At 34.2% G+C, this 14,969-nt stretch overlaps 1 protein-coding gene and 1 long non-coding RNA gene across 2 annotated transcripts; one reads left to right on the top strand and one right to left on the bottom strand.

Moving 5' to 3' along the window:
- Positions 1-203: 203 nt before the first annotated feature.
- On the top strand, positions 204-11,572 carry LOC120183270. Its single transcript, XR_005521934.1, has 3 exons — positions 204-217; positions 4,260-4,264; positions 11,438-11,572. It is a non-coding gene; the product is annotated as an uncharacterized LOC120183270 (long non-coding RNA).
- Positions 10,872-13,102, bottom strand: LOC120183269. The gene is made up of 5 exons (XM_039187997.1): positions 12,592-13,102; positions 11,741-11,840; positions 11,520-11,655; positions 11,125-11,211; positions 10,872-11,051 (listed from the first exon to the last, which is right to left on the bottom strand). Exons 1-5 carry the CDS (start codon positions 12,977-12,979, stop codon positions 10,914-10,916), a joined length of 849 nt encoding a protein of 282 aa, XP_039043928.1. The 5' UTR covers positions 12,980-13,102; the 3' UTR covers positions 10,872-10,913.
- Between the last annotated feature and the right edge of the window lie 1,867 nt (positions 13,103-14,969).

Raw genomic sequence — 14,969 nt, 5'->3', positions numbered from 1 at the left:
ATTTTCATCCCCAAGATATGATCTTCATCCTATATTGGTCCCCAAACTTTTTGAATATTTCAATTTTATCCTAAATTATTCGTATATACTAATCATTTCTTGTTAATAAAATCCTTAGGCAAGTTATATTACATGTTTGAAAAAAAAATTAGGTTAAACTATGGTTGAAATGAATTACATATTTCGATGAATTTAGGGATGCAATTGAAAGAAAAAAGTTTAGGGACAATTTTAGAATGAGAGACAGTTTAAAGATGAAATTTTAATATTTAAAAGTTTAAGCACTAATTTAAATTGAGAGTCATAGTTTAGGGACATATGATGCAATTCATTATTAATTTAATATTTTACTTTGAAATTACTAAAATAACTTTCTAAAACTATTAAATTAATTTACAAATTATTTTAATTCTTTTGTATATGAAAAAAATATAGCTATTTAAATTCATATAAAAAATAACTTGTTTTATACTATACTATAACTTATTTTACATTATAAAGATATATATTTTTATTTAAAATTTAAAATTAAAATTATCGATGATATAATAATATAATATCATTTATAAATTATATTTATTACTTTTAAGTTTAATAAAATTATTATATTTAAAATTAAACGTTAAGTATCTAATTTAAAATTTTAATAGATAATAAAATTAATAAAAATTCTACTCGATGAGTACCGAGAACACCATTAATTTAATTTATAAAAATTTAAAATTCTAAAGGCTCAACGTATAATTATAAATTAGTTGAAGTTTAAAGGTAAATTATTCAAAATGAAATGTAAAATACCACTATTGCCCCTTTATTTTGACCATCATTTTTAAAATTTTGTCAATCTGGTCACTCAACTATTTAAATGCAATTAATTAAGCCATTTGTCGTTAATATTTAATAGAAAAATTGATGTGGCATTTGAAATATTTGATATTATTACACATTTGATACATGTTACTTATATTCTATCAATTTGGTCCTATTTTTAATAAATTAAAATAAACTTAACCCTCAAATCAAATGGTGCCAAAGTAGTTATTCATCTTATTCTTTCAATTTGTAGAGAAACAAACAAGAAAGAGAAGAAAAGAAAACTTACCAAAAATTGATTTCATTTTTGAGAAATTGATAAAAATTAAATATCAAACGCTTTGATTTCAAAAATACATCTATATTAAGTAAAATCAAAATTTAAATTATTAAAAATTAATCCAAAACAATTAGATTTTACTTATATTGCGACGAATTGGCTAAAGTAAAGTTATAATACTTGGATAGCCAAGTAATAAAAAAATAATTGGATAGCCGGCCAAAATCTCAGATAATGCGTTGAAAAAAAATTTCTTCAGATATTGTTGTTAATAATTATTTGCTAAATAGAGTGATTACTGCCAGGTGGTCCAAACGACCTATGCAGGTCGCCATGCAAGCCGAACGATGTATTGGTCGCCAGACAAGCCATGCGAATCCGGGAACCATTATCTTCCTTTGGTTCAAATTCCGAAGAACGAGCACTCCATTTTTGCATGAACAAGGTTGAGATACTTGGCCCTAATGAATTTCTTCATGCATGCTTCACATGCATTCAAGTTGTCTGCAGCAGGGATCTATTCACGTGCTGGCCATTCACGAGAGGGATTCGTCTGGAATGCATGGCAACACCGTTGGGAGTCGCTTGGAACAGCTGGCGACACCTTTGGGTGTTGGCTGGAAAGCATGGCGACACCCTTTGGTATCGCATGGAAGGGATGGCGACACAATTGTACTGTAACATCATCCTCATTTCAAGAAATAATTCTTCCGAACCATTATTTAACGAATTCTTTATACCAATACATTATCTATAAAATTGTGCCTTGGATAGCCAAGTAATAAAAAATATTTTTAAACAAACGATCTAAAATTAATTACAAATAAAATAAATAAAATATATAATTTAAATTTCTAAAATCAGTTAAAGATATAATTTAAACACTTGAATTTGTCACACTAATTGTCTTGCGTATATTAATGTAAAATATAATATTTTAAGCTAAAAAAGAGAAGAACAGAAGAAATCATGGCACGTCTATCACAAAACATTGACATGTTTATTTTATTTTATTATTAGAAATAATAAAGAGTAAAAGAAAGAAAAATTGTACTGGCTGGCATTAAATTGAATTCCTCTCTAATTAACAACTTTGACACATTTGAGGGCTAAATTTATTTTAATTTATTAAAATTAGGACCAAATTATAATATACAAGTAACAGTGATTAAATGTGTAATTATACCAAATATTTTAATTGCCACATTAGTTTTTTCATTAAATATTAACGGTAAGTGGTTTATTGATTGCATTTAAATAGTATTTGAGTGACCTGATTGACAAATTTCAAAAATTGTGGTCAAAATAAAAAGAACAATAGTTAGGTGGTCACTAATATAGCTTACCTTTATTTTAAATAATTTACCTTTAAATTTTAATTAATTTTTAATTATACGTTGAGTCCTTTAGAATTTAACATTTTATAAATTAATTTATCGGTGTTCATCATTAGTGGTGCTCATCATCGCTTGTCGAGCGTGGAAGAATCATCCTAAAATTTATAATTAAAAATTTTGGTTTTTTAATCAAATAGATCGTACCTTAAACTTTTCAGTCCGGGTCAATACAAAAAATATCATAAACTCTAACATAAATTATAGGTCGAGTTTTAATTAAATTATAATATGTAAATAATTGAATTTGAATGAAACTAAACAAGATTTTTTTAAAAAAGACATTTCTAAAAATATATATCATACTTTCTATACACTTGATTTGATTTATATCCAACTCAACTTGAATTAACCTGAAGTTCCAAAGTTGACCTAAACTGAAAATAATTGATCGAATATTGATCCAACCCGAAAGTCAATCGATCTGATTTGATCCGACCCAAAATCAACCGATCCAATATTGACCCAACCCGACTTATTATATACCTAAATAAAACCGAAACCCTAGATGTTTGTATTATGTGAATATATCTTGTTCATATTTCAAGCTCGGTGGTGTGAATTTATATTATATATGGTATATGGAAACGATATATAGGGGTGTTCAAATTTTTGAACTAATTCGGTTAACCAACCGAACCGAATTAGTTCGGTTAATTCAGTCGGTTACTGAATTAGTTCTGTCGGTTAACAGTTAATGATTTTTTGGATATTCGGTTAACGATTAATTCGGTTTGAAATCGGTTAATTAACCAAATTAAAATTTTTTTAATATTTTTCACCCTGCTGCCTCCCACTTTTTCTAGATAATAGATATTCAAATACATTGTCCAATGGTGTATGCTACTTTGCTTTTTGCAGAATATCCAAGGGACATTGCCCCCACTTCCTAAAAATATACACGACCCATAAAAATGAATTAACAAATATTATACTGGCCTAGAAATATTAAACAAAGACTAACTGCTTTACCTCTTTTCCAAACTGAGAAAATACAATAACATCTGCACCAAGACTCATGGTACTAGTCTTAAATCTGTTGCAATTTCCTCGGTTATAATTTTTTTCTGCCTTTTTGTGTAAGGTATGGGCATGAGATGGCAGTTGGAGTATGGTGTAGTGGAGCATGGGTGAGGCAGCACTGCCTTGATTTTGCCTAAACTGTTTTTTTAATTAAAAAATATTAAATTTCTAAAAAAATCGGTTAATTCGAAAATTAACCGAATTAACCGAAATTTATTCGGTTCGGTTAATACTTTCATTAAAAAATTCGGTTCGGTTAACGGTTAAAGAAAAAAAATTCGGTTAATTCGGTTTGGGTATTTCGGTTCGGTTCGGTTCAGTTTTAACCGAATGAACACCCCTAACGATATATGTAACTATATGAACGTTATATGAGTTATATGAGCATGTAATATAAGTTATATGATCACGAACTATGTCAAATAGAAATGACTTATGTGATACAATAGGAAGAATATAAGCTATGTGATTATTAATATGTGGTATATATCTAGGTGAAGACATAATAACAAGATATAAATTACATGAGTTAAATTTATGGGAACTAGTATAATCGACTTATGGTATTAAATGAAAATGGGATAAGCTAACTAGCATTGATTCATAGGACAATACGAGAATAGTACATAAAATAGGAGACATTAACATAAGTAATTACATGAATAGTAAGATAAACTATAGAGGAAGATTATGTGCTTAAATGAACCCATAATATATGAGTTATATGGTAAAGATCTATAAAACCATAGAAAAAGTTATAGGAGCTATGGGATGATAAGTATGAGAATACACGCATAAGTGACATATGTTTATATGTTATGATATATGTTACATGATTTATGTGAACACAAAGAGAACAAATAATAATCTATATGATGTGACATAAATGAATATATGCACATGTGATATATGTTATGATAAAACGATGCGATTACATAAGAGATTATATGAACTATAAGAGTAAATGTATATACGGTGAGTTATATGACTATGTGAACATGTGGATATGTCTATGAGACATTAACTATATGAAATGTTCTATGTGATTACATGAATAGGTGAAATGACATGAAAAGTTGATATAAGCTATACGAAAGTGATACGTGACTATGTACACGTGATACAAGTTATATGACAAGTACAAATGATAATGTCCCATGTTATGTGATAGAGAGCTAGGGGTATAGTTGACATGCCAAGTTCGAGGGTTACATAGGGTTTCGGGATATACATAGATCCTTCGAGACATACATGAGGTCCTTCGGGAAAAATTTCATATGCCACTACGTGGGACTTATACGAGTTGTGGTGACAACATATGTGCACAACCTCTATGTACTCACATATATTTAGTTCTCAAAAGTATACATGGGCTAATAAAGAGATAATATAAATAAACTTGGTATGATATTATGTTTGTTTCTTTGTGAGATGATATGTGTATGTATGCATTCGTTACATAAAGGGTATATTAGTTTGTATGATATGATGGTATGATATATGCATGCATTGTTAGGAGTTATAGTTTACAATATATGTTTTTTATGCCTCACTAAGTCATAGACTTAGCGTGTGAATGTTTCACATATAGGTTTCATGAAGATTAAGGAACAAAGAGGAGCAAGACATGTCAGCCTCTCCTTTCCAAAAGATCATATCAGAAAAAAAATTTGAATCATATGTATTTTGGTATATTAAATGTAGTTGGCATGTACTAAAAGATTTGAGTTGAATATGCTCTGATAGGCTTTGTAAAACCATTTGTTTTTATTTAATAGAAATTATTCAGTTTTATTTTAATTGTTAAATTGAACTTTTAGTTATTTGTAAAAGTAAACGAATTGAAAAGTAAATGTGACTCCTCAGACTCGTATCTGGGTCGGGTACGGGTTGGGGTGTTACATTATGAGTTTTTGGTGATGCCTTTTGGTCTGACAAATGCTCCCGCATATTTTATGGATCTGATCAACCATGTGTTTCGACCCTATTTATATCAGTTTGTAGTGGTTTTTATTGATGATATTTTGGTCTATTCCCGGACTAAGGCAAAGCATGATGAGCATTTGAGGACTGTTCTGCAGACACTAAGAGAGTATCGTCTGTATTCCAAGATGACCAATTGTGAATTCTGGCTTCGAGAGGTGTCATTTCTTGGGCATATTGTTTTTACGAGAGGTATTCAGGTCGATCCGAGTAAGATTAAGGCAATTATGAGTTGAAAGTGACTTAAGAATATCTCCGAGATTCGTAGTTTCTTGGGCTTAACCAGGTATTATCGATATTTTATTGAGGGCTTCTCGATCATTGTCGCCCCCTTTGACGAAACTATTGAGGAAGAATGTTCTATTTAACTGGGGTGATGCATAACAAGAGAGTTTTGATAAATTGAAGACAACTTTAACTCAAGATCTAGTTTTGACTCAACCTGAGCCCAAGAAGGATTTTACAGTGTATAGTGATGCATCACACTCTGGACTTGGTTGTGTTCTAATACAGGAGGGGAGGGTAGTCACTTATGCGTCCCATCAACTGAGGCCGCATGAGTACAATTGCCTGACCCACTGTGATCTTTGCTTTAAAGATATGGAGATAATATCTTTTTGGAGAGAAGTGTTGCATTTTCACGGATCAGAAGAGTATGAAGTATCTTCTGACCCAGAAAGAACTTAATCTGAGGAAGTGTTGTTGGCTTAAGCTTCTAAAGGATTATGATTGCGAGATTGACTATCATCCAAGTAAAGCTAATGACATTGTGGATGCTTTGAGCCGAAAGGTGATATTTGATCTGAGATCTTTATTTACCAGGATGAAGTTATATGATGATGGCATTCTGTTAGTAGAATTATAGGTTAAGCTGACCTTGGCCGAGAAGATTAAGGCCAAACAGATTTTTGATAGCTCATTGTTCCCCATCTTTGAGAAACTGGAGCAGGGGACTACCTCAGATTATGTTTTTGACTAGGATGAAGTTTTTATGATTCAAAGGTCGATATTGTGTGCCTAATGATGCAGAGTTGAGACAAGTTATCCTCAATAAGGCTCACAGTAGCCCTTATGTTATGCACCCCGGTGGAGATAAGATGTATCGAAATATGAGAGAGGTACCGTTGGGTCGACATAAAGAAGGACATCTCTAATTTTGTGGCTAGATGTTTGACTTGTCAGTAAGTTAAGGGAAATAATCAGCATCCGTCGGGTCTGTTTCAACCTATCAAGATTCCTGAATGAAAGTGGGAGCGTATTACTATGGATTTGTTATTGGTTTACCTATGACGCATTCGAAAAAAGACTCTGTCTAGGTGATTGTTGATAGACTTACAAAATCGGCTCATTTTATTCTCGTGCGGTAAATTTTTCTTTGGACAAGCTGACTAGATTGTATATCTCAAATATCATCAAATTCCATGGTGTTCCACTATCTATCATTTCTGATCGAGATCCGAGATTTACATCGAGATTCTGGAAAGCACTGCATGAGGCTCTGGGTACTAAACTAAATTTTAGTATAGATTTCCACCCGCAGACTGATGGTCAATCTGAGTGAGTGATTCAGGTTCTTGAGTATATGTTGCGGGGTTATGTGATTGATTTTTAAAGTAGTTGGGAGGATTTTTTGCACTTGGATGAGTTTGCTTACAATAACAACTATTAGGCTAGTATTTGTATGGCACCGTACGAAGCACTTTGTGGGCGTAGATGTCACACCCCAGTCTGTTGAACTGAGTTGTGTGATAGAAAGACTTTGGAACTTGAGTTAGTGGGAGAGACTAAGGACACCATCAGATTGATTCGTAGCCGCTTGAAAGAGGCATTTGACAGGCAGAAGTCTTATGCTGATCAGAGAAGAAAAGACATCGAGTTTGAGCTTGGAGATCAGGTCTTTGAAGGTATCTCCATGGAAAAAAGTATTGAGATTTTGGAGCAAAGGTAAATTGAGTCCAAGATTTATTAGGCCATAACGTATTTTGAAGAGATTCGGACATGTTGCTTACCAGCTCAAGTTGCCTCCCCAACTCAGTTGTTTTCATGATATCTTTCACGTGCCCATGTTGAGTCTCTATTGTCCAGACCCTAGCCACATTATTCAATTAGAGTATGTTGAGTTGAGGCCATATTTATCCTATAATGAGGAGCCTGTTCAAATTTTGGATCGAGATGAGACAGTATTGCAGAGTAAGCGTATCTTAATGGTAAAGGTTTAGTGGAGTAACGTGGTCCTGTAAAAACCACTTGTAAGACTGAGGAATCAATGAAGACTCAGTTTCCACATCTGTTTGCTTCAGGTAAATTTCAAGGATGAAATTTCTTTAGGAGGAGAATTGTCACACCCTACATTTTTAAATTAAAAATTAATTTAATTAATTTAGGGACTAAATTGCAAGTTTTAAAAGTTTACAACATGGTTTTGAACCTGTAGAAAGTTCAGGGACTTAACCAAGAATTATCTCATTTTTCTAGTCAGTGGAAAAATAAAAAAAATATTTCAAATGTGTAGTTAAGGGGTTTCAAACCCCTATCCCCAAGCATGGCCAACCATCACCCTATCAATTAGGCAGGTCATTGTTTGTGATATTTTAAGTAAAATCTATTTTACTCTGGTTATAACCCAAAGCCATCCCCATTTCAGAACTAATTACCCAAATCCCCCCAAAATCCCTAGTCGTACTCATCGTCGCCTCACCAATCCATGTTGTTCAATCACCGTTGAGTGCGCCATCACCCTCGTTCGACTCACAATCGAACGGTGACCAAAAACCCTCTGACCTCATTATGAAAACCGACATCGTTCGCCATGGGGAGCTCGCCAAAGAGCCTTCGAAAATCCACCCAGACGCTAGGCTTTTCCTCGATTCAGGTCGCCTCGGTCATCGGCTTGCCTCACCGCCGCCACCACTAAACTCCCTACCTCTGGGCTCTCAAAACCCAACTGGTGGGTGACGTCGATGTCGTAAGTTTTGTTCGTCCATCGTCGGGGTAAGCGTTTTGGCCTTTTTATTTTGATTTCGATGATTTTAGCTTGTTTTGAGCGTTGATATGGCTTGGTAATGATATTTTTGTGATCTCGGAGTGCTCGACTATCGCCCCAACCTCGTCGTCACCGTCACGCACTGCCATATGATGCTGCGTGTTCGTGGGGCTCCTCTACTGATCCAAGAGCCTTCTGGAACCAGTCCAGTCAAACTGAACCAATCAAGTTAGACCGAACCGGCTCAAACTGAGTCAACTCGGCTGAATTAACTCGATCGAGTCAATCTAATTGAGTCAACTCGAACATAGTCAAATCGTTGACTTTGATTGATCGTTGACCTATATGTTGACTTTGACCAATGTTGACTTTGACTTTGACCAAAAGGTCAAATTTTTTGGAAAGTCATGTTTTATGTTTTTCAATATCCTGAGTCCGAATCTGAAGTCTGTTTTGCCAAATTCGAACCTGAAAGTCTCCGAAGTGACTGTCAAACTCGAACATACATATGTACTTAATTATTTTATTTAAGAATAATTAAATTAAGATTAATGAGTGATTTAAGATATTGTTATTTGAAGGTACACGAGACTCTCTCGACCGTTCGACAACTCGATCCAGCTCCTTTCGATCTGTTCGAACTCGCGAGCCAGTGATTACTCGTAGGACCCGTGAACCTTATGAATACTTAGATTAAAATTTTACTTCGATATTAACTCAGTTTATTATGAATTAGGTTCGAGCACTGCTGCAGAGCGTGGTAAGGCAGGTGTTGAGTAGACTGTTGACTGATTCCGTTTTGCTAGGTGTGTTCTCTATGTGCTATATAATTGTTTTATCTGTTTTGAAATGTGATTTACTGATTTATAGGTTGACTGTTTATGAACCATGGTTATTTGATATATGTTATTTGATTACTTGTTTGCAGTGGAAGATATGATTATGTCGATTTATGGATCATTAAATTCACTACTTACTGTGTTAATTGTTTTATTGAGATACTGTTTTGGGTAGGATATTGGAGTATGTAGGTTTAACTCTGATCAAGCTAGTAATTCCTTACGGATCTAAGACGACCCTTAGATAGGCTCCGAGTCCCCAAGAACTTTCTTAGGTATGCTCTCAGGCCCCAATATGCTCCCTTAGGTTGGCTCATGTACCCAATAGGTATAAGGTAAGCCCTTATGGACACAGTTCTCGGAAACTGCATTTTGGTGTACTGGAGCAGAGTAATTATGAGTGTTAGAATTTAAGCTTCACTATGACTTTTATGATATTTTATTGAATTATTTCTTTATTATTTTACCTATTACGTTTTACTTGCACTATTGGAACACACTTAACTCCCTAGCTCACCTTTTCAAACTTTCCCCCCTTTCAGATACTTTTGGATAGGCACCCTGAACCTATCACTTGGAGGATCGACATATTCGTACATAACATTTTATTATAATATTTTTATCTTTTGAACTGCTCTCATTTACGGTGATATGTGCCTTTATTTTGAAATACCTATTTTTATGAAGATTACTGGTTTTGTTACTGATGCTAGATTTACTGTGATACGAATTATGATGTATTTTATTTTACACGGTCACTTACGATTTAATATTTACTCGTTGGATTTTTATTGTTATTAACTATGTTTTTTTAAAGATGCTATTTATAATGTGGATTTAAATTATGGAAGACTATTTGAAATATGTTTTGAAATTTTTTGTTATAATCCGCTAGATCTAGTTGTAATGCATAGATTGGGTTTAGGAGATTACACTCAATTTCGCTTAAATTAAAAATAAAAAAAAACCCAAATCCCTAACCCATTGGCATCGCCCTTTCTAACAACGACCATCGTCACCAACGTAATCTCTACCATTTTCATAGTTATACATCACCATAATTGTCGCCAATTAACCTTCGAAATTGCTTAGAGTCATGATTTTTCACCATAGGACTCGCAGGGTACAAACATTGATTGGCTATTAATTTATCATCGATTGGTTACAATTTCATAAGATTATTGATCATCGAGAGAGGTTAGATCGAGTGAAACTTCGTCAACAACAGAAAATAACGACCGACATGAGTTTAGGGGTTAAAATAATAATTTTTCAAAAATTTGAGATTATTTCAAAATTTGTGTATTTCTTAAATATATTTAATTTTAGTTTTTTTTATTTTAAATAATTTTTTAAAATTACCATAAACTAACATTTGTCCTTTAACGACAAAATTTAATGACAATTACAACTCAAACACCTAAAGTGATAACGTTTGTAATATTAAGCACCTAAATGATTAAAAAAAGTTTGAGCACCTATTCGAGAAAAACAATATAATTTGGGTATTTTATAATTATGCCTATATAAAATATTCATTTAAATAAAATCTAAAAACTATATAAATATCATATCTTTGTTTGGGTATGACATTTAGTTTATTTGAAGCCCTCTTGGTCTTCTAGGGAACGTTTTCGAGCTTTGAGGTTGAGCTCCAGGCTTTGAGGTAGCGGAGGTGTTCTCCCCCTGCGGAACAGAACCACAAGAACCCTCACTGTCCGGCAAAGATCAAATACCTACACATTACAATACACACATTCTTTAAGAAAACTCATACACCACAGGTTGGTATCTAACTAATTAACTAACCGATGAGGCTTCGATCTCTGCAACACCTTCACATCCTCCCTGCATCAAGTCACAATATTTTGCAGCTTCATTCTCATCTTCGAATACCTGTAAGATGACAGTTTAAGGTCGAGACTGAAAAAGAAGAACTACGATAAACAAACAGAAAGAAACTCAAGGATTGAAGTCCCAGCTTCTATTGAGAACTTTGAGAAGTTACCGGTCCCGGGAAATGAAGTCATACCATATGGCATACAGCAATAGTACTAAGTTTTAAGCATGAAGAAACAGAAAGCAGAAAAGAATTGTAAAGCAGAAAAGAATTGTAAAGCAGAGAGTCTTGCAAGCCCTTCATTCATTGACAATCGACACTACACATTGAAAAATATCCGAAACACTGAATCATTTATACTTACAAGTACTCCTTCCCTAACATCCTCCACCAGCATCTCAAACTTAGTACCAGATCTAGGCTGTTCGGTTTTGTTTCCACGTCCAGAACTCCGCTTTGCTCCTTTAGAGAACAATAACCCAAGTTCCGTTTCAACTTCACTGCTAGAAAAGAATTATTACGACAAGGCATCCATGAGAATAACTCAAGAAAAGATTATACTGGGGTTTCGAAAATAAGTTAGACCTGCGGTTTCTTCGAGTCTTCATTGTGCACAACTGGTTTTCCTTGTGAGTTAGCACGTATACAGCTTTCGAAGGGTCTCTCCATGGATTTGCCTCCAATACTGAACAAAGATTAAAAGCAGAAAAGTACTGAAGCTTTGTGAAAGAAAGCAAAAGGATTTGGTGTAACATTAAGCCATTAAGAAAACAACACAGGCTGTCAAATAATTTACATCCATTATCCACACAACCATATTGCACACCAAGTACATACAGAAACCTATACCCTGCATATCTCAAGATGAAGGGTCGATGTTATGTTGCTTTAGTTTTTCATTTTTTGCGATGAACTCATGTATGACATGGGTAAACATGTTGGAAAACTAAGAGAAACTTTACTATACACCCAAGTCCAAGTAATATAGAATATAGATGCTGCCAGCGTGATTGGTTAGTCCTATGGAAGAAGTATAAACTATGAAATATAACAGATAACATATTAATATTTGAAGGATAAACTCAGCACATATGTATTTCACATATTTCCAAAGATATCTAATTTGTCAACAAGTTCCAGCCCCGCCCCCCTCAACACAAAAGCCACCGAATAGAAATCCTGGAAATTGGGAAGAATGCAAAAGGGTGGGCAGCCCAACTTTGAGGTTTCAGTTTCAAATATAAGCTACCATTACATGGGGGGTGTAGAAATGGATCATTTCAAAGGCAGTCCACTAGAAACAATAGGTTTTGCCTAAAGGCTACAGCGATTCAAGATACAACTCAAATCACAAGCAGGTAGATAAGCATGGAATAAGTAAGCTAAACAGAGGGAAAGAATACGTTAACAAAAGCCAAAATCTTAAGAGCTTTTACCATCATAACTGCTACTATCAAAAGTTTGCTGTAAATGCCTCCGCATATCATACGCCCGAGACGAAACCCGTTTCAGAAACTCGCTGGAAGTAGATGGAATCGTACCGTCCAGATTAAGCGCCCTTTCAACCTCCTCTTTCTCACCATCATCATCTTCTCCTCCTCCTCCTGCTCTCATATCCCCACCGTTAAATTTGCATTTACAATCAACAACTCGACTCAGTCTTCCTTTAGAAGAATTCATTCTAAAGAAAGACGAAAAGCGAGGAAGATGGGTATTCGGGGCGAAGGGAAAGACGGCAACTTGAGGACGATGCTGCCGTTGCGTCGGCAAGGGGTTGGCCGGAGGGAGAACTATAGACGGAGAAACCGATGAAAGGGAATCCATGGTTTTCTTTCTCTTTAAGCCCTAGGTTTGTTTCAGTAAAGCTCGGGCTTCTTTGCAAGAGGATCTTGAGGGATTCAAAAGCGTAAAGATGGCAACTTTCGTTACCGTGAACAACAAGAGGAGAATGAGAAATCGGCTTTTGTTTTGTGAACCTCTTTCTCCCTATATGACGAATGAATCTGCCAGATTTTTTTCTTCTCTGCAGAGGTGGGCCAACCCAAGGTGTTGGGACAGACCAAACATAATCTAAGGGCTTGGATCCAAGAATCTTGGCACTGCCATGTATCTTTTGTAATAATGTCATGGAGCAAATTTACATTGTATATGATGAACAATGAATCAAATTTGGACATGGGATTATCTCTATTTTAATTCTTATAATTTATTTTTCCTGAAAGAATTTCTTATAATTATCAAAAATGCATTTGGCCCAATCAAGTCCTGAATTTGAAACAAGCTGACGGGAGAACTCTGAAAATTTTCCATTCACTGATTTTCATAGCCCATTTTCAATGGTGATATGATATCTAACCGTGTAATGTTTTCACCACAAGATAATAGTAATATATGTGACCCACGGAGAGTTGAGATTTTACATAAATGTAAAACCAAATACCAATTGTAAGAGGAAATCATATATCAGTTGAGCACACATGAACATGAAAGTATCAGATGAATGATGCCGACATCACCACTGTTATTACAAGTTTACATACAAATTGCAGAAACAGGCAGGCTTTGTAGTAGAGGAGATTGCAAGGACAAGAGGTATGATAATGGAGACACACTTGTTCTTGCTAATCCTGGTATTTCTTACTCTTGCTATGGCGTCGTCCACATCATAAAGCTGTGAAAGAATAAAAAATGAAACAGATATCAGTAATGGAACAGAGACTGAGTAGAGAGGTGAATATTCACCTGATCAAATCAAACGCACTTCCCCGAATTGATAAAAACATATAGCACGTGAATATATACACACACACACGTATTCATATATATATAAGAAAATAAACCAGAAATTACCGAGTGAGAATCAGCCATCCCCGGTTCCAACAATTCATAATGAGCAGCCCGAGTACGCATTGCGCCAAGACATTCATTCAAATCACAACTTATAGTCCCTTAATTTAGCAACAAGTCATCCCGGCCTTCAACTCCATTTTCCGAATCTACCAAAACAACATTATAGTATCAGGACATCAGCCTCATCAACTCCTGCTCTCCAAAACCTTGTCAACAACAATGAATCAAATTGAGTTTTTCCTTAAAAGGCTACCTTTTTTTCTCTGAATCGAAGAAGCAGGTCAGAATTGCATTTTCGGAAAAGACACACTACTGTCCTGTCGTTGGTAGCCTTGGAACCTTCAAAAATTTTGAGACTGTGATAAGATCAACAAACAAATTATTTTAAACTTGATGGGGCTTTAATAACATAATTTTGATCCACTGGTATTCATAGCTCTTCTCTAAAGCGCCGCTTATCTCCTTTTCCATTTTTGGTTGTTAGGTGGCAGCTTCAGTTTCGGTACTCGTCGTTACCGTTGATATTTTTACATTTTATTTTATTTTCTTATATCACCTTTTTTTTACTTTATTCTTTTAGTTTTCAATAACTCTATATTATACGATTTTCTATACTTTTTGATACATTTTCGATCGATCATTTAGTCATTGTTTCATTTTTCCTTTTTTGAGAGTTAGATTTAACAATATCTCAACTGATTAAGACTGCGTTTATTTGTCATCATGTTGATTTTTTTTTTACTTTAGACCTTCGATTGAATTTGAATATAAGATTTTTGCATTCGTAAATAATTTTCTCATATTGTTTGACTATGATTTGCAGTAAACCAATGGTGTTTCAATAGTTAAATCTCCTTTGTGGTTAGTTTATCGATACTATCAAATATGTTCATATTTAAATTTTGTTCGAACATTTTTTTTTGTTTTTCTAAACTTTTCTTGTATAGTCCTTGTGTGATCTTGA

This window comes from Hibiscus syriacus, unplaced genomic scaffold (assembly GCF_006381635.1).
Source record: "Hibiscus syriacus cultivar Baekdansim isolate YM2019G1 unplaced genomic scaffold, ASM638163v2 tig00112742_pilon, whole genome shotgun sequence".
Classification (NCBI taxonomy): Eukaryota; Viridiplantae; Streptophyta; class Magnoliopsida; order Malvales; family Malvaceae; genus Hibiscus; species Hibiscus syriacus.
This window is presented reverse-complemented; position numbering and strand designations above follow the sequence as displayed.

Coding starts and splice junctions, on each gene's coding strand:
- LOC120183269 (XM_039187997.1), bottom strand. CDS start 12,979: ATGGATTCCCTTTCATCGGTTTCTCCGTCTATAGTTCTCCCTCCGGCC. Junction 11,212..11,519: donor ATGTTAGGGAAGGAGTACTT/GTAAGTATAAAT, acceptor GTCATCTTACAG/GTATTCGAAGATGAGAATGA. Junction 11,052..11,124: donor CAGAGATCGAAGCCTCATCG/GTTAGTTAATTA, acceptor TGTAATGTGTAG/GTATTTGATCTTTGCCGGAC.